This window comes from Danio rerio, chromosome 5 (genome assembly GCF_052040795.2).
Source record: "Danio rerio strain M-AB ecotype USA chromosome 5, GRCz13ab, whole genome shotgun sequence".
Lineage (NCBI taxonomy): Eukaryota > Metazoa > Chordata > Actinopteri > Cypriniformes > Danionidae > Danio > Danio rerio.
This window is the reverse complement of record NC_141025.1, coordinates 23,360,012-23,385,104: the sequence shown is the minus strand read 5'-3', so window position 1 is coordinate 23,385,104 and position 25,093 is coordinate 23,360,012. Positions and strand designations below refer to the sequence as shown.

General features: G+C 36.7%; 1 protein-coding gene and 1 long non-coding RNA gene across 11 annotated transcripts in view; both read right to left on the bottom strand.

The window, feature by feature from the left end:
* LOC147843941 (uncharacterized) overlaps positions 1-25,093 on the bottom strand; it is a 560,137-nt gene that overhangs the window by 269,669 nt on the left and 265,375 nt on the right. The gene's annotated exons all lie outside the window — the stretch shown is intronic.
* arhgap20b (Rho GTPase activating protein 20b) overlaps positions 10,252-25,093 on the bottom strand; it is a 100,535-nt gene continuing 85,693 nt past the window's right edge. For 8 of the 10 annotated variants that reach the window (XM_087253433.1, XM_087253439.1, XM_087253435.1 and 5 more), the window contains 2 exons: positions 20,450-20,564; positions 10,252-18,530 (listed from right to left, as the gene is read on the bottom strand). In XM_087253433.1, coding sequence (XP_087109559.1) covers positions 16,669-18,530; positions 20,450-20,564 — 1,977 coding nt within the window. In that variant the 3' untranslated portion in view covers positions 10,252-16,668. The remainder of the gene's footprint in view (positions 18,531-20,449; positions 20,565-25,093) is intronic. The other 2 variants (XM_087253437.1, XM_087253436.1) reach the window with 1 other exon arrangement.

The window sequence follows — 25,093 nt, the reverse complement described above, 5'->3', positions numbered from 1 at the left end:
TGTTGAAACTGAGTTCTGGAAGTTCATAAGTGCTGTCAGCAGACACCTGTGCTGTGAAACTTTGCACACACTTCCAGAGAAGAGGACTCCTGCTTAAATGTACAATGTTATTATTGGTCGTATCACGATGTATATAAGGGCAGAAGAGGATGTTCCTGCTGCTGACATTCAGACAAGCTTAGAGTGGTAAACCTCTCACAACAGACTAAACCGGCTGACCAATCAGTGCAGAGTTTATTTGTTTATGTATTTGTTTGCTTGCTATTTGTATGTTTATGTTTTAATGCCATGTCATCAGCATTTCATGGCAATACTTATACTAAATGTACAATACATAACATAAAATCATTTCAGTTTCTTAACAAACGTTCATTGTACAAAAAACAAACAAACATACAAATAGCAACAACTCCAAAAATAGTCCTATACAATATTTTAGTTTGATTAAAGATAAATATTGTAAAATTGCTTCAGAAGACACCTTTTCAATCATTTCCCTTAAAATATTTCCTGAATAAAAACATTCACTAACGTGGTTTAAAAATGCATATTCTATTAAAATATGTTTTATCGTCAAAATATTCTTACACAAGTCACAAATAGGTTTTTCTTGCCCTTTCAATAAATATGAGTGTGTTAGACTTGAGTGTCCGATTCTACATCTCAAATGTACAACCTGATCTTGTCTATTTTCAAAGTGGTAATTATTTCTTTCAATTACAAATGGATTCACTTTAAACAATTTGTTGTTTCTACATTTACCCCATTACATTTGCAAATTCTTATTAATATAGAGATTTAAAACAGGTTTAACATTAGACACAGGGTTATTTTACATTTCATTATGTCCAACTGTAAGGCTTCCTCAGCTGCTTCATCTTCACTTTAGTTTGTAATGAATTCCATAAGACCAGGTATCCAGCAAAAAATAATATCGAAACCTTTTTTCTTTAAAAGGCATACCTTTTTTATTATGCTAAAAACCGTAAGATGATCAGTTTCCATAGATTCAAGTGCTTGTAAGCAGGACATAGAATCTGTGCAAATTAAAAACTGGCGTTGCTGTTCTTTTTTAATTTGTTGCAGAGCTAAAATAAGTTAAGAGTAGGCTTTTGGTTAAAATGAAAAAGGGTGGGAGACCTCCTGGGAAAACTAGGCTGCTGTAGGAAGTGGTGTTACTGAGGCCGGCAAAAGATGCATTCCTTGTGGATTATGTAGGTTTTATTTCACTCCTTAAACATTTATATTGTAATGTACATGGATAACCTTTTTTTTTTTGTTTGTTTGTTTTTTTTTTTGCTTTTATTAGACATTTGTTATTCAACAGTGATTTTAATACTAATAAGAAGCATGGCTATGCAAACTCAACTGTGCAAAGAAGTTATTACAAAGGTAACACTTTATTTTAAAGTATAGTTGGTTAGGTTTCATGTAATTACTACAGTAAAACCAATAAATGTTGCACAATTACATGCAAATAACACTAAGCATACTGTAGAAAGTACAAGAAGTTTATTTATATTACTCAATAATTAAAATGAACAGCTAAGATAAGGACACCTTGTAACCTATTATAGCTTTTAGACCAGGGATGTCAAACTCCCGGCCCGCCACTCCTCCTCCATCTGGCCCGCAACTGACGTCAAAGATATAAAAAGATTCGGCCCACCAAATCATATATTTTTGAATCACTACTCTCATTGTACATACAGCCACTTGTGATTTTGACCCGTCACCAATTAGAGTGCAATTAAAGTACTGCACTATAAATGCGGGTTACTTTCAGTTTCTCTAATAGTAATAATAACGAATATAGCTGCAAGCAGCAACTTTTGGTGGAAAAGCAGCGCAGTGGCCACATCATAAACAAGCAAGGCAACACGCTGCAGAACAATGGGGATATTCTATAACTTTTCAGCAGCATGGTCAAATCTGGTGGAAATTGGGCTAACAATACATGATGAGTTCAAAACAACAGATTTTCAAACTAATTCAAGATAGTGGTAAGAAATTTGTGTCAATTAGAGGATAAATTATCAGCAGGTTGAGCGCCCCTGCTGGTCTCACTAACACCACTTCCAGCAGCAACCTAGCTTTCTCTTGTGTGCTCTCATCCAGATACTGACCAGACGCAGCCCTGCTTAGTGGGCAACCATACGAGAGTTGTAGAGAGCCGGCATGGTGCATTCAAGAGTAACACACATGCAGATTCATTCTGGGGCTGATTTTAACACGAAATATATGACCATACATGCTCTATTTTCAATAAAGCTGTATTTTATTCAAGGGTCATTTGAATATTAATAGTTTTATACCACCTGTATTTTGTTGTACAAACACCTATTCATTGCTTACATGTTCTGCTGGTGGTGTAACAAAAATGATAATTTTTCGATTCAAATGGTTTCATTTAATAGATATGCCTCATGCATAGAAAAATTATACTGCTGGCTGAATTGAATATGTTAAAGTAAATGTGAATATATACATACGTTGCCACTCTTTATTCAAAGATATTGAATAACAATTGCCAGTAAAGTCACTAAAGTTACTCAAACTGCTTTCTGCTCTTCTTATATAATATCTGTTTAACTTTTGGTAAAGCAACAATTGGTTAGGACAGAATAATAATTATTATGTCTATTATTATAAATTTGATAGCAATTTAAACTGCCCCTTCACTATATACAACAAGAAGGAGCTTTGACTGCATATTATCTAGGGAAGAATGTCTGTGCATTAATAGCATCAGGTTTTCACTTTTTTGAGCTTGAATGTTAAAACGGACCTCATATGAATTGTCAGTCACTGATATGGCCCCCAATTTGAGTTTAAGACCCTTGTTCTAGACATTACAGAGTGATGCAAGACAGTAAATTGCAGGAAATATTCTTGTAAAAAAGATAAATATTTACTAAAATAATATTTAGTTGTACTGTAGCTCCTAAAATCATACGTGAAAATGTGACGTCATAACCTCTGAGGACAAAAGCATTATTGCAAAGGCATAACCTCTGGAGACATCAGGGTGTGCTGCCCACAGAATGATCAATTTTACATTTTGTCATTTAAATGGGAGTGAAAGCACTTCAGCCCTGTGTAGGCTATAATCGTCCTTAGTGCCTCAGCTCTTTTGAACTGTCAATGATCAATGCATCATTGGATTTCAGCGTGAAGGCTGAGGTACTACAGGGCCTGTCAGTGATTTTTTCTGGGTCTTGGTATGGTGATTGGTGCTATAGGCTCACGCACGTAGCCTAACAACTCGCTAAAATGTTAATCACTAATCCTTGTCTGAAAATGACAATCAATTTTAGAATAAATTTGCCTGAAACATTTTCAACTATCTTGTCATGTAGTGTTTCCCTGTGTGTATAATAAACAGTGCTTGATTGCCATTAAATTGTCATGGAATAGGTTTGCAAAAAGGTTTGAAATTGTTCATCTTATTCGAGCATGTCTTTTACCTTTAAATCGACTGGAGTGATTTCACACACCAGAGGATAAATTGGATTTTTGCAATACAGGAATAAGCAAGCTGTATGAAGAGAATATAAAGTATAGAGATATAAAGAGAGATTGAGGATAGTAATGAATATGTATGGTAGTGTTGATGTGTTTGGTCTTATGGCACAGATCTGCTATGATGCTGCTGCTTTGATTACTGGTACAGAGCAAGAACTGAGACTTGCTTCTGGCAGTATATTCATAAAGATGCTGTTTATAAAAATTCATACAACAGTTCCGTCTGTTTCTTGAATCTGATTGGATGATAGCCGACCTACAGTATATTCTTTCAAAAGCAGCACTCATCCAGCCTCTTAACCCTTCCCCTGTGTATTACTCTGCCCATATACAGCGACAGGCAGACGACACTCTTTGACATATATTGCTGCTGTTGGACAACATAATGTGTTTTTGAGGCTTTTTTTAGTCAGAATGTAGTTTTTTAGATTGCAACAATGCAGTTTATTTATAAGAATAGTGCCTATTTTAAAATATTTATAATTTTAGAGCATTGAATTCAGACCATTGGCCACCATCAGCCTGTCTGAGCAGACTAAAGAAAGTGATGTCCTGCCACAAGATGTCAACGGAGACTGCATAAGTCCTGAGGAGAGGAAAAACAGCTTTTTCTCAGCGCAAGTTTTAAACAACAGCTAAACAAATTTGTATAAATCAGATCTCTTTATTTTTTATTGCTTTAATTATACTAAAGAAACTGGTGGTGTTTGCTTTGCTCTGGATTTTTCAGGGTTAATTATAATGAAATCCTTATTGCAACAGAGAAATACTGGGAAATCTCTGTAGACTGATGGCATTTTATATCATTCAGCCAAATAATCTTAATATGTGAGCAAAAATCACTTGATTTGTCATCACTTTAGACCAGGGGTGGGAAAACTCAGTCCTGGAGGGCCGGTGTCCTGCACAGTTTAGCTCCAACCCTAATCAAACACACCTGCTTACCGATTTCTTTTGATCTTAAAGACACTGATTAGCATGGTCAGGTGTGTTTGACTAGTGTTGGAACAAAACTCTGCAGGGACACCGGCCCTCGAGGATCAAGTTTGCCCATCCCTGCTTTAGACAGTACGCTAGAGAATCATTCAAACACTATAAAAGTGACACTTGTAGCATTAGCATAGCGATGTGGATGTATATCGACACTGGTGGGTCCACTAAGGCACTTGACCTGCGGACCCATGCCAGTGCACGCCTCCCACCATTGTTGATTTACCACATAGCCACATAGCACTGCTACTCACGTGATATTGCTCACATAATAAACTGCTGCTGCAAACCTATCTTTAACCCCTGTAGTAGATCTATTGACTTTATACTTTACGTAAGAACGGGCGCAGCCATTGCAATCTTTTTGGCTTGAGACTTCCAGTCTCAGTCACTCACATTCATTATTAGAAGTTAAAAACAGCTGCTTGATGTTGCAAACTAATAGTTTCTTAGTATACTATTCTTTTTATATATAATCGTGAACACACTTGTTTGTGGTCCAAGTAGTTTGACCATTTCCTGACATTTATTATTCCTAGTTAATTAATAGGGAACAGAATCGGAAAAAAAAAACTGCACACTGCAGAATAAGATCAATATACAGGTGGATGAGGCTTTCACAAAATATGCTGCAGATTGCTAACAAAAACCACACTGAGCTATTTAAATGTTGAGGAGCAAGCTTGTTGGCTGCTGAGCCGACAGCAATCAATTACCTACACCATAGCTTTAAGGAGACAGGAAAAAACTGCACCCAATAAAAGGTCAATTTGTCTTTCTTTTGTGTAGCTTTAATATTAAAAAGCATAAGTACTGGTAAGTCTTTTGTGTGCACTAGAAACTTTTTACAACTCCAAATCAGAAAAAGTTGGGACACTGTGGAAAATGCAAATAAATAACAGAAAGTAGTGATTTCCATATTTACTTTGACTTGTCTTTCATTTCAGACACTATGAACGCACTAAATTTCATGTTTTGTCTGGTCAACCTTATTTCATTTGTAAATATACATACTCTGTTGTTATTTAGACTTGCAACACATTCCCAAAAAAAGTTGCGACAGGAGTAATTTAGAGCAGTAAACAGGTAAATTGATTAAATAATGATTTGAAACAGGTGATGTCAACAGGTGATTGTAATTATGATTTGGTACAAAAGCAGAAGAGAAAGGTCCAAATCTGTAGGTGCAAAGATGGGCTGAGGATTGCCAACAAATACGCGTAAAAATTATTGAAATGGGAAAGATAGGTAGACATTTGAATATCAATATGTCCAATAAAGCTTATTTATAAGTGATATCACTACATGGGCTTAGGACTACTTTGGAAATCCTTTTTCAAGTACCACAATACATATTTAAATCCAAGTGAAAACAGTTTTGCCAGTGATGGCAAATCTGGGGATGGCTGTCACACAATGGAAACGTATTGCTTGAATCAGTATTTCAGGTATTTTTTGGGGAGAAATAGACACCATGTGCTCTGGACCAAAGAAGAAAATGATCATTCAGACTGTTACTAGCAACAAGTCCAAAAGCTAGGGTCTTTTCTGGTAATGGGTTGTGTCAGTGCCCTTGACAAGGTAACTTTGACTTTTGTGATGGCACCAATAATGCTGAAAAGTGCTAAAAGTTTTTACAGCACAATATGCTGCCTTCTTTTCCGGAGACACCCATCCATATTTCAACAAGACAATGCAAAATCAATTCTGCACACATTACAGTTTTGGCTGCAGAGGAAGAGGATACAGGTATTTACCTGGCCTGTCCGCAGTCCTGATCTGTCGCCAATAGAAAATGTGTGATGTATTTTGAAGCACAAAATGACGAAGACCCTGTACTGTTGCCTACCTTAAGACTTATTTGCAGGAAGAATGGGACAAAATTAACTGAAACACTTCATCACTTGGTGTTTTCAGTCCCTAAACATCTTTTAAATCTTGCGAAAATGGCAACATTACAAAGTGGTAAATGCTTTACTGTTCCAACTTTTTGAAATGTTTTTTTTTTAAATGAACCAAAGTTGGAATACACGTTTATTTAAAAAATAGAACAATAAAAAATCAAGAGGAACCCATTACATACCGTTTGTTGTTTTGTCTGCAATGAAATACAAGTCGTAGTAAATTTAGAAATCACTGCTTTCTTTTTATTAGCATTTTCCATACTGTCCTAACTTTTTCAGATCTGGTGTTGTAATAATAAAGAGATAATTCACCCCCATAGTATTGAAATTCTGTCACTATCTACTTGTTTCAAATTAGCTTTTTCTTTTAAACACAAAAGAAGAAATTCTGAAAAAATATCAGGAACTAACCATTGACTCCCATGGTATCTGTGTTTCCTTTCATAGAATTCAGTAATTACAGGTTTTCAGCTTTCTTCAAATTATCTTCTTTTGTGTTCAACAGAAGAAATAATCTCAGGTTTAGAATCAATTTAGGGTGACTAAATTTCATTTTTGAGTGAACTATGCCTTTAGGGGTGTTCAATAGAGTAAAAGCACTAATGATCTAATTGCATCCATGCTCTCTTTTATCCTCGCTGCAAAGAAACAGAAGCCATTATTGTCACAGATGGATGTTGAACAGTGTGAACTCTCATAAAGCCTTCCCCACACACAATGCAGAAGCTTAGTAGGTTTTTTATTATTAGATATTCTGTAGTTGGCATAGATCCTCTGATCTTCTGGACGGACTACTACAAAAACATAACTGTAAAACACAGTTCCTCAGCTCTCTGTTTTACTTAATTTCATTATCCATTGTTTGTGCCAGAATGTTCTCACCTGGGCCTTCATTAAAAACAAGCATTACAATCATTTCTTATAATTAGCTTTTGAGTGGAGTAAATGTATTTTGGGAATTAAGTAATCCCATAGCCATATTCTTTATGCTCGTTAAACAAATTGTGCATTTTACTGTCATTTGAAAAGAAAAACAACAACAAATGAAGCCATATATTTTGCAATTAGCACAATGTGAGTATGATTATTTTGGTCTCTTCTCACTCTTGCAGTCCAAATTACCTCACGCTCAAGTGCTTTGTTGTTGGAGATAACAGGAAACATAACAGAAGGAGAAAATGCAATACATCATATCAGATTTCTGATACACAAACATGTTTATGACTAAAACAGCCAGTACTAATAAAACGAATTTGGAAAAATTAATACTTTTCTGTACTAAATTAACACAAAAAACGTTCGATTCTACAGAAACTATTCTCCTCCTCATTTATTTAATATTTCTTTTTTCAGCTCAAAAACTGGTCATTAAAATCATCTCACATTTTACCAGTCATTATTATAATTTGTGCTCACATGCATCTACTGGGTTTTAAATGTGTATTTATGATTATTTCAAAGGCATGAAAACCAGCCATGGTGCCATTCAATCTTTTTTTTTTATTCTCAATATATTTAAACCTAATTCATTTTGAGGAAGTTGTCAGAGCCTGAATGTTTCAGCAAGTGGCCATGGCCATAGCAGATCTTGAAAATTAATAAGGAGGTCTGGTGGTTGAAAAAAAAAACTTGCTACAAATATGTATAGTTTGTTTCATAAAGAAGTACATGATCATTTTTACAGTAACCATTTTCATTAAAAAGATCAAATTATGATAAATGTGTCATGATGATCACTGCCTTACCGAATGTGGTCTCTTCAGCAATAAACCAGTACTTCCTTTTTGATTGTAGTCTGGGGGATGGAGTTGTTGCCAGAAATTGCTATAAAAACAAACAAAGGCAATCTCCCAAAAATTTTATTTAGATGTTCAAATCTGGCAATTTTGCAAATTAGATTAATGACTCCAAACTTTCTCTTTTACAAATACCCAAATGACTATTATTGCTGTTAGTACACATATTAAAAACAAATCCATTGACTCAATGCTTATGCACTGTACCTGGCTGGACCCCCTCCTGCCTTCAGAACTGCCGTAATCCTTTGTGGCATAGATTCAACAAGATACTGGAAATATTCCTCAGAGAATTTGGTCCATATTGGCATGATATCACATTGCTGCAAATTTGTTAACTGCATATCCATGATGCAAATCTTCCATTCCACTACATCCCAAAGGTGCTCTATTGGATTGAGATCTGGTGATTGTGGAGGCCATTTTAGTACAGTGAACTCATTGTCATGTTCAAGAAACCAGTCTGAGATGTTAGCGCTTTATGACATGGCGTGTTATCCTGCTGCAAGTTACTATCAGACAATAGGTACACTGTGGTCATAAAAGGATGGACATGGTCAGCAACAATACTCAGGTAGGCGTTGACACAATGCTCAACTGGTACTAATGGGCCCAAAGTGAGCCAAGAAAATATCCCCCACACCATTACACCACCAGCGTTCATGTTTGCTTTCATGTCATGCTTTCATGCTGATGACGCCAAACTCTGACCCTACCATGCAAATGTCGCAGCAGAAATCAAAACTCATCCAACCAGGCAACGTTTTTCCAATCTTCTATTGTCCAATTTTGGTAAGCCAGTGTGAATTGTAGTCTCAGTTTCATGTTCTTAGCTGACAGGAGTGGCACTCGATGTGGTCTTCTGCTACTGTAGCCCATCCACCTCAAGGTTTGTGTTGCATATTCTGTGATGCTCATCTGCCTACCTCGGTTGTTAAATAGTGGTTGTACAAGTTACTGTTGCCTTTCTATCAGCTGGAACCAGTCTGGCCATTCTCCTGGCATCCACAAGGCTTTTGCGCCCACAGTTGCCACTCACTAGATATTTTTCTCTGTAAAAGACCATTCTCTAAAAACCCTAGAGATGGTTGTGCATGAAAATCCCAGTAGATCAGCAGTTTCTGAAATACTTAGACCAGCCAATCTGGCACTAAAGAACCATGCCATGTTCAAAGTCACTTAAATCACTTTTCTGCCCCATTCTGATGCTCAGTTTGAACAGCAGCAGATCGTCTAGACCACAGGTGTCAAACTCAGTTCCAAAAGGGCCGCAGGCCTGCACAGTTGAGTTCCAACCCTAATTAAACACACCTGATCAAACTAACTGAGTCCTTCAGGCTTTTTTGAAACCTACAGGTAAGTGTATTGGAGCAGGGTTGGAACTAAACTGTGCAGGGCTTCGGCCCTCCAGGAATTGTGTTTGACACCCCTGGTCTAGACCATGTCTACATGCCATAATACTTTGAGTTGATGCCATGTGATAGGCTAATTAGAAATTTGCGTTAACGAGCAGTTAATTGCAGGCTGCAGCCACGCCTACAAGAGCTCCATCACTCAGCCTGCGTCTGACAGCTGCTGTGAGTCAGAGACGTGAATTTTATTCGGCGACATGACTTAAATTATTTTTATATTCATAGAATTTTAAATATTATTCATGAGCATGAACCTTTTTAAAAAGGTCTGAACTTGGGTGATCTTATAGCAGGATATTGGACCTGTAAGGGTTGAATAGCCTATTTTTTGATGCCCTGTCTGAACTGACGAAGCCAGTCTACATTGTGTTCTTTAACATTGTGTACTTGACTGATGCTATTATCCAAAATGATTTTACTGGGAACTCTGGAAATCAAATAGCTGCATGCTGTTTGGGCTACCTGTTTTAAAGTGGATTTTTGAGCAAACTTACATTCATTCTGAACTGTACCAAACTAACAAAACATACGTATAATGTATAAACATGCATGCTGCAGTCTTGGTCTTTTTTACAGGTCTCTCTCTCTCTTTTTACTGAAATAAAATACAAACTATTACAGAGATCGATTAATTATTTAGCTATTTATTCATTCATTTACCCAGCTCAAGATCTTAAAACCATCTATGAAATTTATTTTATAATGTAAAGCAGTTAATGTGTACATATCCAACCTGTGAAAGCATTTGCATTAACAACATTACAATGTCACACACTGTGTTTTAAAATATAAAACGAGCACATTTTTTAAGCACAAGATATCAGTCAAGATATGAAAATGCAGCATACATTTCATCTCATCTAGATAAAACAAAAACTCATAAACTCTGACAAATAAATGAATGAAAGAATGTAGATCAATTTGCTCTTAACCTGCTGTAACCTCATTTTCTTCAGTATCTATAGACCGATGAGGAATATCAGGATTAAACCGCATGTGATTTACTGACATTTAATGAAAACTTGACATACACTTGACTTGAAGATCTCACAGCAGTCTATACATCTCTGTTGTCTCATTTAATGACCTCAGACGGCATACATGCTCTCAGCAAACTCAATAAAGTGGATTATTGTGCCTTTGTGAAGAGAGAAACAGCTGTGGACATTTACAGCTCAGCAATGCGTAAAGAACTTATTCAGAAGAACCAGAGAGGGGGAGTGAAAAAGAGAATAGCGGCCAAATGCTGATGGATCTTTTCATGCTTCTGTGCGGAAGAAAAAGCTGCTTCCTGCTCAAATGCACATCCCACTATTCCCTTGAACCCTTCATTTTACCAGCTCTCTCAATTGACAGAAAATTAGCATCCTTCCCTCGCCAATTACCAGTGCAGTCGTGCTGGGCTATCAGCATGTAGAATGTCTTGAACTGAATGGCCAACGGGATATGACATCATTCTCCGTGTCTGTCATCCTTAATAAATAATGTTCTGGTTACTTGCACAGACCAATAGTTTTGCAAAGACCCATGGATTTTCATTTAGCATTACTTGATTTTTTTTTTTTACTCTCTATCTGACAGTTACTATTATCTAGGCAAGTATACTAAATCTAAAACCTTCTAAGAAAAAAAAAAAGCAATCAACAGGTCAATTAGCCTTGGGGTCAGTAAATTATGAGCACATTTTTATACTGGATAAATTATCCCTTAAAGCAGCACTATGTAAGATCTGACCTTAAAATAATTTCTCTTAAATTGCACCAGTGGCAGCAGCATAACTTTAATGTATTCTGTGGATGTTTAACAGCCTACAGTAGGTGAAGTTTGCCAAAAGTGCATTGTTACTTTTCTTTTACTGAATTCAACATTTTTTATTCATGCACAAAAATGGTTTAAATCTCCTTTTTACTGCACTTTCACCCTTTTCTGGCAGAACTTGACCAATTTAAACTTACAAATAGCAAGAAAAGTGAATTTTTTGCATTATGAAAACCTTTTTAAGCTTAAGTTATAGTGTTTCGTGTGTTTTTTCTTTTCTTATCTATTAACTTAGCCAGTGTCAGGACGTGGACAAGGCTGTTTTTGCACGTCAGTCTAAATGAATAGATTACACCAAAAAGAACATGAGTAATATTGACAAACTATACATCACTAAAGCTACAACCCTCAAGCAGCCAGTGTTGAATTATGGATGGTTATTCGTTTGTTTTTTATTCACCGTTTCTGCTGGAGACCTGTTGTTTACATTGTTTACTTGTGCGTGAAAATGGCGTCTTTAAAGTAAAAAAAAAAAAAAAAACAAGAAAAGGTCATAGCTTACAGTGTTAGAAATAAAATGAGACCACGAACTGAATTAAAAGCCAAAGTTATAGTTACTAAAATCTAAACAAAGCAGTCGACTGCTTTGATGTTCTGCATATGCATATCTGTCAGTCACTTGCTTTCTAGTTTGACTGGTGGAGAATTTAGTCAATGGCTGCATGATTTTTTCGCAAAATGGCGATGTTTATTCATCTATTGAACAAGTTGTAGTTTCATTGCAATCTGTTTGCTGTCACTACTTCAGTGACTTGTCAATCATTATGTCACGTGACGCACCTGCAGCTCTCCCCGGCTTTTTGATGTCATAGCTTGAGTCATTAAAACTCAGGTTTTTTCCCCTCTGTATTACATTATTACACTAGAGATAGATGTATAATTATGTCTCTTCTCCCTTTTCTCCCACTTAAAGCTAACTGTCAACGTCATACTGACATTTACTTGTCAGATATGGCAACCAAAATCCAACATCTGATAGACGTCATAGTAGTAACATCCATACAACATCAAGCTGTATCATCATTAGACGTTGATATTTGGTTGATTTTAGGTTGGACATTGGATCTTGGTCTGATGTTGGGTTCTGACTTCAACTTAATTTTTATTTCCAAACAAAGTGCAATGTCAACATGATGTATGGATACAACAACAATCTGACATTATGTTGATGTCCTGTGCCTGCAGGGAGACTGGTCAGCCACACACGGAAACTAACATGGATTTGTATTGGACAGGCTTGATGGCAAAAGCTGAAAGAGGCAACTGGCTGCCATTTGATGATATTTGTTGAGTGTAATGTAACACAGGCTATTTTTACGGGTCGTTGGACATGATTTCCAAACGAGGTATCAACTTTCACTGATTCTGTCAGGTTAGTCAACAAATGCTGCCCACAGAGAAGTGCAACAACACTTTAACAACACTGGTATCAGGCAACTGGACTTATCAATAACAAAGAGAAGCTGTGAGAAAAACTTGCATAGTGTTGCTTTAAAGAAGTTGTTTTCGATGATCCAATCACAAGTGGACAATGCTATTTTCAGGGGAATACAGAAATATTTGAGCTTTCGATCATTTGAGGCAGACGAATAAACATTCAAACAGTTTAATTTAATGTGTTAAAAAGGTTTATGCCCCGTTTTAAACATATGTAACTAAACTCATGGCTACGGTTCTTGTTTAGAATAGGTTGATCTACATCTTATTCATTCATTTTCTTTTTGGCTTAGTCTCTTTATTATTAATCCGGAGTCGCCAGTGGAATGAATCGTCAACTTATCCAGCACATGTTTTATGCAGCGGATGCCCTTCCAGCTGCAACGCATCTCTGAGAAACATCCAGAACATGCAAACTCCACACAGAAACGCCAACTGACCCAGCGACCTTCTTGTTGTAAAGCCAAAGCACTACCTACTGTGCTACTGCATCACCATCTGCATGCTAAGCTATTGTAAATTGCCATTCCATCATCCATCATATAACAGCCAGCTGTTATACATTGTTCACTGCAATTCACAGCCAATTGATGCTTATTGTTTTAGTATATTCTAATATTTGGTCAGACCAAAACATGCCTCACATTCACCTCACAGCTACAGGCAAGTGAATGTCTCCAAATCACTTATACCACACAATAAGGAGTCAAAATAACAAACATTAACCAACTGTCTTTCACTAAACCTACTCTATGCACAATCCTATATAACACTTCCTTAACACTTGTCCCTAAATATGCTTCTAACATCTTATTTCAGCATTTAACAGAATCACAAAATTTCCTTGGATTATACCTTTGCCTGCTGCTTCACCCTCACCTGCCATGTTTTTAGAGATGCTCTGTCACATCTGCTATTTAACCAATTTGGCACTAAAGCACTTCATTCCTCCCTCCTCGCACTGTGATTACCATCTTGATGACTTCCCCATTTCTGCCTAATGCACATGCTGTTTTTACACTCAACAACAAATTATTTTTCTGTTTTTTTTTTTCAACTTCTTTTACATGCCAATTATGTGTTTTCAGTCCAAAATGAACAGCCACTTTAAGTAAAAATGTCAGCAAAACCAAAATGTTTTTGATTTTTATAGTTTACAGTATGTACTGTGGGGGAAAATATTCAACATGTTGTTTTTTTTCTGGTTAAAAATATTCTAAAGGAGCTGTTGACGTGGAATTGAACCAGATTTTGGTAAAAACCCAAACAATATATGCTTAAAAATGAAACAAACAAAAAAATCTGAAAAATGTGTTTGTGTAATAACAATGAAATGACACAAGGAGAAAGTACTGAACTACTGAAACGTATTTAATACTTTATATAGAAGTTTTTTTTTTGTTTTTTGTTTTTTTTGGTAATGGCAGCTTAAAGATGACTCATGTAGAAAATGATGTCATATAAATTTCTCAGGTGTGAGTTTTTCACAGAGTTCAACAGTGTAAAAATCTTGATGGTTCTGTGGGTCTTGTCTATCAGATCTGATCTTTATTTTGTATTTTCTATTGGGTTCAAGTTGGGCAATTGGCTGGGCCATTCTAAAGCCTGATTTTCTTTCTCTGGAAGCATTTGAGAGTTTCCTTGGCTGCGTTTTGGATCATGGTCTTGCGGAAATGTCCACTCTGGCTTCATCATCATCATTCGGATGATGTAGATGTTGGAGTGAAGCAGCTAATATTAATTTACACTGACGAAGGGTACACGGTTGCTGAATAACCTCTGAGAGATTTTAGCTGCTGTCTGGGCTTTCACTGCCTTTCTACTCCTCCCTTTAGTCATGCGTTCAATACTTTTTTTGTCATTTCATTTTATTACACATAACTTCATTTGTAAACTAATTATTATTGTATGAATGTGAATTTCTTTGGTTGTTACCAACATCTGGTGAAAATTTCAAGTCAACAGCACCTTTACAAATATGTTTTCTGGGACAAATGGTAATTTGTTGAATACTAATTTCCTCCACTGTATTTAAAGTGGGATAGTTCACCCAAAAAGAATGATTTACTTATCCTTGACTTGAAAAAAAAAAACATCAGCCATTGATTTCCATAGTGTATTTGTTCCTACAATGGATGTCAATGGCTGCTTTTTCACAACATTCGGCAGAATATCTTGTTTTGTGTTGATTTTTAAACCCATAAACATTTAAAATTACTTGAGTGTGAGTAAATGCGTGAACTATCCCTTTAATGTAAAATTGTTTATATTATGAAGATGTGGCAAATGCATGTACAACATGTAAAAAAACTAAATCTTTTGCACTTTAAGATGTTTTTAGGACAAACTCCTTAGATTAAAATGTTCCTCACACCCCTCTAAGCACATTTTGAGTTTTTGTTTTAATGCAAACCTATGAACAAAAGGTCAAGGAGGCAGTTTCAAAGCCTGTTAAAGTCGTAACAGACCACTTCAAAATTGTTAGTATCAATAGCGCAGCTTGTGTAAACATACAGGAATGCCATGGCAGATGCTGCTTCTGTTTGCCCTTTGCAGAGCTGGCTTACTGTATATTGACCCTAACAAAAATATACTGCTAACGGTCTACAGTATTCTGCTTGCTTTAATTAATTGGTTAAATGCAAGCATTTGAAATAACAAGCAACAAATGCATAAGTTAATAATAAAATTATAAAAATTGCCAGAGGAAATCACTTTCATATTGAGAGCGGTTTGATCCTATTGAACCTACTCTCAAATGCAATTCCCTACTTTCACTGAAAGCGAATTAGGTTTTGTTTACCACCCACTTTCATTTCAGCTGTGTGGAAATGGGATGTGTGCCATGCCTGGGAAATTTGTGTTTACCTGCACAGAGGCAATATATTCATTTTTCTGACTGGCTTTACTGATATTGAGGTACTGGCTCTATGGAAATGTTCTCAGGGAAGAAAGAGGGAGAAAGATTGTATACAATTAGGAGCTGACAAATCTAGCATGTCTCTGGGAAAAAGGTACACAGCAGTGATGGAATGATGTGTGTATGCATATGTGTGTGTTCTAAGCATTTAAATAACTCTTTAAAGGGATAGTTCATCCTAATTTTTTGTTAAAATGTTAGTTTTTAGTAATGATTCAGCTATCTTTGTCCACATTCTTAAAGTCATCAAGGTTTAATTTTAACCCATTCATTGTGTTCATCCCAGTGGCACAGTGGGTAGCACAATGGCCTCACAGCAAGAAGGTCGATGATTCAAGCCCTGGCTGGGTCAGTTGGCATTTCTGTGTGGAGTTTGCATGTTCTCCCCATGTTCGCAAAGGGAGTACTCTGGTTTCCCCCACAAGTCCAAAGACATGCACCCTAGGCAAATTGGGTAAGCTAAATTGTCCGTAGTGTAAGTGTGTGAGTGAGTGTGTATGTATGTTTTCCAGTGATGGATTGCAGCTGGAAGGGCATCCAGTGCGTAAAACATATCCTAGATAAGTTAGAGATTCATTCTGCTGTAGCAATAAAGGGACTGAGCCAAAAAGAAAATAAATGAATGATTGAATTAGTGTGTTTGTCCAAATTTGACCCAAATTAAATTATTTTGTGAGTTAGGTTCCTTAAAAAATGTTAGAGATGGTTTTAAAAAAAACTATCTGCATAAATATGCAAGTAAACAAACATTCTACTGGTGAAGTTCTTTCAATTTGCAGACTGAAAACCAATTTATGTTCTTGCACAGAAAAAAAAATCTAAATATTTTGCATACATATTAATAATGTTATATATCACCAGCAGGATTATTGTATTGGCTTGTTCTGTGCCACTCCTCTGTTGCCGGGAAGCTTGATACAGATTGTATGGCGAATGTTTCCTGAGTATTTGCTAGCAGGTTTCTGATTGGCCACACTCTGATTAGCATTGCAGTGAATAAGCTTTATGCTCCGGTTAACATTATGACCATCTCTAATGCTAACCCCAAGGTTAGTGTTGTCAGTAGTACAGCGAGAACTGTGCAGGTCTTCAACTGTGCTCATGCTATGACTAACACATTTGACCCTCTGAACATTATTGTCTGCCGAGTAACTGCTTACGCCATTGCTAATTTCAGTTGTGACAAGGTTAACTTTAGCTGTATCGCATAAACCTGCATCTGTCTCACCCACATCCTCAGTGGGAGTACAGTGTGTCCTCACCTGCACCGGGGGTGTAGAAAGTAAGACTAGCGGAACATTATGACCATAAAACAGTGTCTGTGGTATTTGCACTTGAACTGATTCTCGAACGCTTCCCTCATTTCCTTCACTGAACCCTGGCTCAACTTTTCGCTGAGCTTCTCCCAGCGTATTCTTTTTGGTATTTGAGGTCTGATTCGTGGCCTTAGAATGTTTAAGCATAATTCTTCCAGCTGAAGGAAAGAATGTGATTTTCATTCTGCTCACTTTCTTCCCACCTGAGGCCTGCATGTCGGAGTGTGCATTTGGAAGCTTCAGCTGCAGCTGACTTGCTGAGCTTTCTGCTTGAGTTTCATTTTGCTTTTGTGATGTTGTGGATGAGTTTACGAGAGTTTGTTTCACCTGGGGTTCCTTTATCACAGAGTCAGCTGGATTGGCTTGCGGTGCTGTCCATATGCTGTAAGGATTCACTTGTGAGCTAAGGTCAAGACTGGACTCTTTTTGACATGCGGTGGAGGGTTGTAATGGATTCACACTAAACTCAAAGCTGCACACAGTTTCAGAATGACCCTCTGACATGCTTTGAGTTGCACTTTTAACCTCATGAATATCCCCAATGGACTCAAAGCTCATGGCATCCTCACTCACAGCTCTTTCTCCATTCTTCATTCCTCTCTCTTCATCGTAGTCATGAAAAGATGCTTCACATTCGTTTTCTTTCTCATTTTTGGTCTCCTGATCCCTCTCACTCCAAAAGTCTTCTTCTTCTTCGTAGGTGAAAGTATTTGTCCAGCTCTTTTTGGATATTTCAGGTGTGAGAGGCCGCAGTCTTGCAGCAGCTCCGAACAGAAAAGGACGGGAGCGTGGATCTTGTGGGCTGGGGATTGGATCAGCTGAGCTGAGGGACAGTGTACTATCCAATGAGCTGAGAGAAGAAGTGGTAGTAGATGACAGACTTGACATGCTGGCCAATCTCTGAGCAGGATGACGGAAGCGAGAGGGGATCTGCGGAGACTTCCAAAAAGTGTAACGGCGCCGTCGTGGACCCATTCCAGAATTTTGCGATTGCTGATCTGGGCTCAGTCCCGTAGAGCCTAGTGACTGCTCCTTTCTACTGTCAGTTACAGCAGCATCATAGCTGGACTGGCGGATAACAGGAGTATGATTTGGTGCCAGTGTTTGGGGTGAGGAAAAGTACATGGAAGGCTCAGAGAGGCATCGATCACGAGATTGGCTGAGTTGCCCAACCTCCAGCATGCTCACAGAAGCACTGGAACAAGATGAAATGGAATCCAGAGTCCCACAGCTGTAGGTGCCCTCTGATGACGGCATATCAATATCAAAGGCCCCGGGTCTCCTCTTCTCTTGCAGAGAAAGTGCAGCCAGTGGGAGGAAAAGGGGATGAACTTCAGGCTGTAGATGAGGTGAAACTGTAAAATCTTGATCTGTGTCCTCTGAAGAAGAGTGCTGAAGAATAAATGACCCATCTAGGGAAAATATGAATATTTTGCATAGTTAGACATAGCTGAACACTTAGATTATTCTTGGACTCTGTCAAAGTGAATAAATTGCACAGACCACTTAGTACAGTTATTCAGCGATTCCTGTGGAGAACCTGCCATAAGCCTACCATCAGTACATAAATCAAGTTTCCATGGTGTCATTTGGTGCAAAAACACTATTTCAGTCTGCCAGAAATTTGACAAATTGCACTTAAATGACGTTAAGAGCCCAAGGAAAAAAGATTCTACAAGACTAACTCGATAGCTAACGGTACATTTTTCTTCTGATAAATTTTCTAGGCATACATAGGGGTTATTTTCAGCATCACCAATTGTTGAGTTGCTCTGAACTGAAGAAAAGAAAGTAATCCCAGATGAAAACCTACTGCACAGGGCAAATATTTCTCTTTCATCCTGAGTGTGACCAAACTGCCAAAACCACACTGGAATGACTCTGGACGATGTTGAGAGACTAAATGTTGTATCCCAAGCCTACTGAAAACCTCTGCTGAGTTCAGAATACCACCTGGTGCTGAGTTCAGAATACCACCTGGTACTGTATATTTAAGTAACATAGAAAGTGTAGTATCCTACATTTTCACTCAAAGGCCTCGTTTACACTGCCAGTTAAATGTGACCTAATTAGGATTTATTGCATATTGAAGTCAGAATTATTAGCTGCCCTGTTTATTTTTTTCCCCAATTTCTGATTAACGGAGAGAAGATTTTCTCAACACATTTCTAATAATAATAATTTTAATAACTCATATCTAATAACTGATTTATTTTATCTTTGTCATGATGACAGTAAATATTATTTTACTAAATATATTTTTAAGACACTTCTATACAGCTTAAAGTGACATTTAATGGCTTAATTAGGTTAATTAGGCAAGTTAGGGCAATTTGTTTATTGCACAATGATGGTTTGTTCTGTAGATTATCGAAAAAACATATAACTTAAAGGGGCTAATAGTTTTGATCTCATAAAAAAATTAAAACTGCTTCTAGCCTAAATAAAACATATAAGACTTTCTCCAGAAGAAAAGATATTATCAGTCATACAGTAAAAAATGTCCTTGCTCAGTTAAACATCATTTGATATTTAAAAAATAAGTAAACTAATTTAAAGGGGGGCTAATAATTCAGACTTCAACTGTATATGACAGATCGTATCTTATGAACACACAAAAAAGCATGCATTCAGATATTCAGAGATTGGTTTCAGGCCTCCTTCATATATGGAAATAAATCAGATATAAATCGATATAGATTGGATTTATTGAGGTATTCCATTTTGTGCATCATTAAACTTAGAAGGAAGAGAAGGAAGAGTATGTGTGGAGACGGCAAAGCGATAAACATCAACCACAGAGGAGCATCCACCTCAAAAGAAATTTAAAGTTGGGCACATTTCGCAGAGCTAAAAGCAAGACATTTTCTTTCATCGTGGCTAGTGTGGCGCAGATGCTAGATCCCGCCTTTATGCATGCGCAACTTCGTAAATTGTATGGCAAGTGTAAACACGTGAATTAGATATGGGTCCCAATTAAAATAACAAGTAAACGGACAGGCAACAAATCAGAATTGGGCATTAAGACCGGACAGTGTAAATGTGACAAAAATGATAATTCACCCAAAAAGGACAATTAATTTCTTACCAGTAAATGATTTCAAACTTCACAATATCTTATTTTATGTGCAGCAGAATATCTTGTTTTATCTTCTTCAGTTTCAATTAATTACCTACATAATCTGCACTAAATTACCTGCAGACAGCTTAAAAGTGTGTGTGGGAGTACTGTGAAACTGCAATCAAAAAGGCTAATTACTTTCTGTAAAGTACCTCAATAAGCATTTCATACTGTATTAATAAGGTCCAAATAGCACAACCACAAAATTACCTGCATAATCGTGCGTTTCCTGACCTGAATTCATCTGTTTGATGAACAAACTCTCAAGATCATCTCCAAATATGGCAGGCGTGTTTTCTATCAGGTACTGGATGAGCGAGGCGACCTGAACGACAGATGGAAAAACATGAAACATCATCAATACGGAAAACAGACACAGCTGGCCTACAAACGTAAACGTTGCCTGTAGCAGCACATATATCATAGTGACTGAAGCACTGTACAGAGCAGTTCAAGAAGTTTATGACTTGTTAAATCTTTCAGAAAGATTCATCTGTTGTGCATTCATTGGAGCATGGTTGAGGTGGACACGTTGTGTATGCTAGATGAATACCATCTTGTTTCTGTCCATGTTCTAGAGTGTTTAGACATTAGTTTAGAGCTTCCATAGCACGAAGTGTACATGACGCCAATGTGTGCGCGCGTTTGGCATGTGAATAGAGATCCTCACTTCTCTCATAGAAAGATTGATCTCTTACTCATTTCAGAAACAAACAACCCCAAAAGGAATGGAAAACTAAAATGCAAGCCAAGAACATGGAATGCATTTCCATTGCAAGAAAAAAAAATGTATTTAATAGACACCACGATGCTCTCTGGCTGACAGTGGATGAGTAACTATGCACTGATTGACTCATGCTGTTCTTCTCAAGAAGCATTTGCATAAGTTCATAAATGCAAAGGCTTCATTGTAAGTAGTCTGCGACATGATGACATATTCTAACTGCATGATGACATGATGACCTATTCTTAACAAGTCGAAATCTCCGCAAATAGCATGCTCTTACTTACTAATTGGTCGGATTAATTGAGATTAAACACAACATGACAAATTAGTTACTGCCTTTGGTTGTTGAGAAACAAAAGCATCTGCACTTTGGGCAGATTACCAACTGCTCATTTTAGCTTTTTTCAAGATCCCTGTTGTCATCCTTTTTTATTCAGTCATTCATTCATTCATTTACTCATTCATTCATTCTCCTTCAGCTTAGTTCTTTGTTTAGAGGTCACCACAGAGGAATGAACTGCCAACTATTCCAGCATATGCTTTACGCAGATGACCAATTGCACAGTTTTTTTAAAGTTCCCTGTTGTCATGCTTTCTTTCTTTCTTTCTTTCTTTCTTTCTTTCTTTCTTCACTCATTCTCCTTTAGCTAAGTCCCTTATTTATCAGGAGTCACCACAGAGGAATGAACCTCCAAAAATTCTGGCATATGTTTTACGCAGATGAAGCTAAGCCTAACATAGATGACCAATTGCCATTTTTCAAGATCCCTGTTGTCATGTTCATTCATTCATTCATTCATTCATTCATTCATTCATTCATTCATTTTCCTTTGGCTTAGTCCCTTATTTATCAGGGGTAACCACAGCAGAATGAACCGCCAACTAATTCGGCATGTGTTTTACACAGATGACCAATTGCCGATTTTAGCTTTTTTTCAAGATCCATGTTGTCATGCTTTTTCTTTCATTCATACATTCATTCATTTTCCTTTGGCTTACTCACTTATTTATCAGAGGTCACCACAGCGGAATGAACCTGCAACTATTCTAGAATATGTTTTACTGAGATGCAGCTAACTCTAACGTTCATTCTTTCATTCATTCATTCATTCATTCATTTATTCATTCATTCATTCATTCTCCTTCAGCTTAGTTCTTTGTTTAGAGGTCACCATAGAGGAATGAATTGCCAACAATTCCGGCATATGTTTTACGCAGATGACCAGTTGCTGTTTTTTTTTTTCAAGATCCCTGTTGTCATGTTCATTCATTCATTCATTCATTCATTCATTCATTCATTCATTCATTCACTCTCCATTAGCTTAGGTGCAGCTAAAACCCTAACGCAGATGACCAATTGCTCATTTTAGCTTTTTTAAAGATCCCTGTTGTCATGCTTTTTCATTCATTCATTCATTCATTTATTTCATTCATCAGCTAAGTCTCTTATTTATCAGGGGTCACCACAGAAAAGAATCACCAACTATTCCGTCATATTTTCTATGCAGATGACCAATTGCTCTTTTTTTTCAAGATACTTGTTGTCATGCTTTTTTGTTCATTCATTCATTAATTTTCCTTTGGCTCAGTGGGATGAACTGCCAACTATTCTGGTATATGTTTTACACAGATGACCAATTGGTCATTTTAGCTTTTTTTCAAGATCCATGTTGTCCTGCTTTTTCTTTCATTCATTTATTCATTCATTCATTTTCCTTTGGCTTGGTCCCTCATTTATCAGGGAATGAACTTCCAACTATTCCAGCTTATGCCCTACACAGCCGGTGTCTTTCCAGCTGCAACCTAGTACTGGAAAACACCCATACATTGTCATACACTAATTTGTATACAGGCTATATAGGCTATATTTGTATATAGGCTAATTTTGTTTACCCAATTCACTTAAACCATGTTTCTTTGGACCGTGGGGAAAACCAAAGGGCCCAGATGAAACAAGCGAACATAAGGAGAACATAAAAACTCCACATGCAAAGTCATAAAAAAACAAACTACTACTAATAATAAATGCTTCTGCAAACTCCACACAGAAATGCCAACTGGCCCTGGTAGGACTCGAATCAGCAACCTTCTTGCTATGAGGCAACAGTGCTAAACACTGAGCCACCATCCAGCCACATCACGTTTTATCAAAATCGTACAATCCAAAATACTACTAAGGATAAATGCTTCTGAATATTTTGGTGCAAATTTGGTAGCCCATTTCACTGCCACTTAAATGCTTGAGCGGTGAGGAAGAGGATTGAAAACATTTTTCCATTTCCATTTTTACGAACGAAACAAAAAGCTGCATTTTAAAGGCATAGTTCATCAAAAATGATAATTCTTCTTATTTACTCATAGTTTTTGACTCAAATCGTTTTGATTTACGTTCTTTTGTTGAACACAAAAAACATATTTTGAAAAACCCAGGAAATGTAGTCATTGACCCTCACAGTTTTAGTTTTTCCTTTTGTGTTCAATAGAAGAAACTTATAAAAAGGTTTGAAACCGCTTGAGGGTAAGAAAAGTGGGAGTAGATTTTTCATTTCTGGGCACAATATCTATTTAAGTAATCAATATACAGTAAAGGCCCACATGGAATCTGCACCCAGAGAAATGCACAGATATTTTAACCTTTCATTGAGTCTATTTATTTACTTATGTAAATGTGTGTAAATATATATGAATATAAATAATTTTATGAACAATACCGTTTGTAAAGTAAAATTCTCGATCTATTTGTAGATATGTTATATGAGAGGCTTAGTTTAGTGGTTCTAATTGTACTGTAAATCTTAAAGTCCCCATAAACTGGAAGCTGCGACTGTTTTTTTTTTTTTTTTTTCTTTTTTTTTTGTATTGGGATGGTTTAAAGAGAAACAGAATATTAGATGATAACAGTGGGCGTGGCATTTTTTTCTACTGCACTGATTGAATGTAGCAAATTAGGCATATCATTCAGAAAGATGGGGAAAGCGGTTTCGGAACAGTTATTACAATCTAAAAGACTCATCCTCACCCTTTCTGTTTGCTGTCAAAACTGACAGCTGAAGCAGTGTGGTTAAACATGTTAGCCACGCCCATTTCCTAAGATATATGTAATCTGACAATTTATCTGGCAAAAATAAAAAACAGGAAGTGCATTTTCAGATTTCTAATAAAGATTTAAAAGGGCAAAGAATTTTTTTTTTTCTCTTAATGACATGCACAGAGTTGTTCACAAAACTAGTAATGTGAGCCAACAAAATCACATGGTTTTGATTTCGATAAACGGACATGGTTTACTTTAAGTTGTTTTTTTAAATGATAAATTTACAATTGCATGCGTGAAGGGAGTAATGGATATCATCCTTAAAGACTCGATTTTAACTTTTTTGAAAAAGCACAGACACTGCAAGTTATTGCATGAAAGACTAGCTGATTAAGAAGGTACAATGTCAGGCTTATACTGTAACTGTACGTGATAGAAAAATGTATTATGTAACTCAGCATTTTAAACAATATAAATAGAGCCAGATGCATTAGTCAGGGGAGGTGAAAAAAATGCTAAAATTTGAAGCTGCTTTGTTGCATATCAATCCTGTTATTAGTAGTGTAACTGTTAATTAAGGTTAAATTATTGTAGCTGGATTAGTATGGAGCTAATAATATGGCAAAACAATCTGAATTGTGTTCATTTGAATTATTAACAATTGTAAGTTAATAAAACTGAATAATATGTGCTATTAAAATGTTTTAAATTTGTATTTCTTGACTTGAATATTGAACATCTGAACTTTAAAACTAATTAAGTCAGATTTTTAAAGACGTATTTTCAAACTTTAGATTTATTTGGTTCTGAATTCAAAGGTTGCAAACATTGGGTTTGTCAAAAGTTAAAACAGAAAAGTAAAACGGTTTCACTTTTTCAATATAAAGATATTCGGAACATCAAATTCAATATTGGGTGTCATGGTTGCACATTGGGTAGCACAACCGCCTCACAGCAAGACAGCCGCTGGTTTGAGCCTCGGCTGGGTCAGTTGGCATTTCTGTGTGAAGTTTGCATGTTCTCCCTGTGTTCCCATGGGTTTCCTCCGGGTGCTACGGTTTCCCCCACAAGTCGAAAGACATGCGATAAAGGTGAA